The sequence below is a fragment of the Telopea speciosissima genome, chromosome 2 (genome assembly GCF_018873765.1).
Source record: "Telopea speciosissima isolate NSW1024214 ecotype Mountain lineage chromosome 2, Tspe_v1, whole genome shotgun sequence".
In the NCBI taxonomy this organism is placed as follows: Eukaryota; Viridiplantae; Streptophyta; class Magnoliopsida; order Proteales; family Proteaceae; genus Telopea; species Telopea speciosissima.
Window position 1 is genome coordinate 50412053 of NC_057917.1, and position 3360 is coordinate 50415412.

General features: G+C 42.0%; 1 protein-coding gene across 1 annotated transcript; it reads right to left on the reverse strand.

Annotated features, from left to right (window-relative positions):
* Nucleotides 1–953: 953 nt before the first annotated feature.
* Nucleotides 954–2807, reverse strand: LOC122650822. Its single transcript, XM_043844198.1, has 2 exons — nt 2157–2807; nt 954–1256 (listed from the first exon to the last, which is right to left on the reverse strand). The coding sequence occupies exons 1-2, from the start codon at nt 2805–2807 to the stop codon at nt 954–956; spliced, it is 954 nt and encodes a 317-aa protein (XP_043700133.1).
* Between the last annotated feature and the right edge of the window lie 553 nt (nt 2808–3360).

Below are 3360 nucleotides of genomic sequence, written 5' to 3' on the forward strand. Positions count from 1 at the left end.
GCACTTGCATGCATGCATATGTTGTTTGATGTGTTGAAGGCCATTTTGGTCTAAGGATGTTTGATTGGCGACGAGCCAAGTCATTCGGCTATTTCTAGCCATGGATGTTCGATTGGTGATAAACCAAGTCGATCGATTACCAACGAATATGACAATGTTCAAAGGTAATCTATGAGTTGTACGATCCTCAAAATACATTCGAGGACCCCCAAAGAATGATGACGATATTTATGTGACCACAGACGTGTACGACATTCCTTGTACAAAATTATCTCAAGGCGGTTCATGTTAGTAAGTAAATCTTTGTTGGTAGCTGACAGAAAGTGATATGCCGTATGTTGAGGTGTATTTTCTGTTGTTGCTCGACATCGATGTATTTGCTAACTGGATCAAGGTTTAGTAGCATTATTGTTGTATTGAGATTCCATAATCACATCTGATAATGATGACCTTATAATTAATCTAGCCCAAGTGGGAGATTGTTAGGAATTTTTCAAATGCGACGTGTGAGCTTAATTAATTATCAGGTCAATCATTGATGGGGATCAAGAAATACAAGGGCTAAAGTGGCTTGCTACTATTTATTGAGATGGACCGGACCGGCCTGGGCCATTGTGGAAGTGGGTTAGGGTTTGGGGAATATTATAAATGCTAATGATGAGGGGTCCTGCAGTTACTATTCTATTCTCTTTCTCTTTTCTCCACAAGAAAGAGAACTCTGTGGGAGAGTCTAGGAGACTGTAGAAGATCCCCATCGTGGTTGTTTGCAAACATCATCTGACGGATTGCTAATGTTCTTACTTTCCCTGCTCTTTTGATTCAATCGTGTTCTAGATCTCTCTATGGGGATGGATTCATGTTTGACAAAACCCTTGATTGTTCTAACAAGCCAGCCATAGGGCATAACATCACATTTTTTGCTAGTACCTTCTTCATAGACTTTCCATGGCCCTTTACAGATTTTGTGGCTTTAAAGTGTAAACTTTGAAGGGAGTGGTGTCCATTCTGCATTGCTTGGACTTCACTTTCTTCTTCTTCTTCTTCTTCTTCTTCTTCTTCTTTATCTGCTTTGAGTGCATTGTTGTTGTTGCTTCAATTGGTAGCAACTCAATTGAATTGGCTACCACCTCTTCCTTTAGTCTCTTTACCTCTCTTAAAGATTCTTCCATTGCATATTCGTTGGCTGACATACATGATCCAAGTTTGTCAAACAACTCGATAAACTTTTCTATGATTTCAGTAACCTTCTCCATGATCTGTTATTGCCCAACATGAAGTAAACTCACAGTGCCTTCCAATTACTCAACCTGCTTCGATACCATTTATCATGTGTACGAAGGGGAGATGAGAGAAAATAGGAATCAAAACAAGGAAGCCCGTTGTTATAGGATTTGAACAAGGGAATAGGATGAGATAATTGGCCTTATCGAGGATGGAGTACTTGGTTAGGATTCAAAGACTTCTATTCTATGGAGGAAAGAACGAAATTTGCTGCTACACTAGTAGTAGGAATGTTCCTGCTACAAGGCTGGCAGCCAAGAAAATGGGATCTAAAAGGGCATCTTAGAAAAGACAAAAACCTAGGAGGGTATTTGTGAACCCAAGGGAGAAGTGAATTATTCCATTTCCTTGACTGCTAGCCTTGTAGCAGGAACATTCCTGCTACATGTGTAGCAGCAAAATTTTTTCCCTATGGAACCGACTAGAAATATTACAAAGATAATTACTAATTAGTTACTTCTTACTTATGGAAACCACCCATTTTCCACCTTTCTCTAAACTCCTCCAACTTCTCTCCCTACGTTCCCACATATATATAACTACTTAAAATTTTAAAAACTTTACTATGCTATTACAGATATTACATTCCCTTCCCCTCAACTAACAATAATGCCTTACAAGTGGATATGCACAACTTAATAAGCATATCCACTAATAACTACCATGGAAGTACATGATAACTCTAATAGACTATCGACTAATATAGACCCAACTGAGATCGGTTAACCTTCAACACCGATTTTGATAGGGAAATAAAGTTTTAGAAAATCTGCATGATCAACCCAGAATCACTGCATACGGAAAGGCATATCGGAGGGGCAAGGAATATCGTCGCAAAAAACCAGCAGGGGGGAGTGATCTGACGTACCCCTCACTTGTACTCGCTGCATTATGTCTGCATATTTCTGCCACCAAAAATCATTGCAAAAACTGCGGTCCAGAACCGCTTGCACATTACCAACCCTTCGATTATTAGACCATGTAAATTTGCTGCCCGTCGAAGGGATTGGCGTGAGAGATGAGGATTCCACCATAGCTGCAAATTCCTCTGTCGATCCCATATTGAACCGCCCTGGGCCTCTCTTTTCATTCGCATATAAGTATGAATTAAAGTCTCCTATCACTAACCAGGGGTAAGCCATGCCTGCCAGAGAAGATAGGTCGCACCATAGCTGTCTCCTTGTCGTTCTCATATAGCTCGCATGCACCACCATAACGAAGCTTTTTATCCCATTCACCGCCACTTGTAAAGTGAGGTGCTGGTTGGACTCAAGAATCACAAATGGCTTGCTCAGACCAGCTTTCCATAAAACCCAGATGTTTGGAAGCCCCTCATCCTTATGGTTTGTAAAAACATCCGCGCACATCTCCATCGACGTGAAGTAGCTTCTTGGGCAATCTTCAGCCTTTATCTTAGGTTCTGCAAGACACAGAACGTCAGGGTTGCATTCCTTCACCAACAGTCGCAGGTGACCTTTAGCCTTAGGATTTCCTACCCCTCTTATATTCCAAAAGAAGCATCTCATGGTTAAAGAGAGGGTGATTCAGATTGGCGCCTATTCAAAATGCCCTCTTATGGCAGAGTCTACAAACTCGCAACCATGGCTTCAACCTCCTTGCTAAACTTCCCTCGTCGACGTGCACTGGTGATGATATTGGCTGACTAAAGATGCTTGTGTCGCCCCTGCTTACAGTGAGGTACTGTCATGAAAGGAACTTGCGTAGCACCTTGCTCCTCATGCCCCATGGCTAGGTGATTTACCACCACTGTTCTTCCTTCATTGCAGCTGTGCACCAAAATGGGCGATAAAACCACTTGTAATTCACCCTCTTTTGAGTAAGTGCGTCCATCCGAGTCAACCCGATTCACTTCAAGTAGCTCAGAACCTAGACCAGGCCGTTGCACCGACGCGTAGCCCTCCTCATTGTGAATGTGTGCATGGTTACCCGACCTATTTCCACTCTGATTCTTAGAGTTTGAATTAGATAGTGAGTTATCCACTCGAGAGGGACTACCAGATTGGGGGAGTTTGTTACACATGCAACCAGAATCCAATTCCTTGTGAAGTACTACTTGTG

What these genes read in the sequence shown, in the direction of transcription:
- LOC122650822 (XM_043844198.1), bottom strand. Translation starts at nt 2,807, where the DNA reads ATGAGATGCTTCTTTTGGAATATAAGAGGGGTAGGAAATCCTAAGGCT. An exon ending in ACATAATGCAGCGAGTACAA is followed by an intron (nt 1,257 to 2,156) that starts GTGAGGGGTACG and finishes GGGCAATAACAG; the next exon opens with ATCATGGAGAAGGTTACTGA.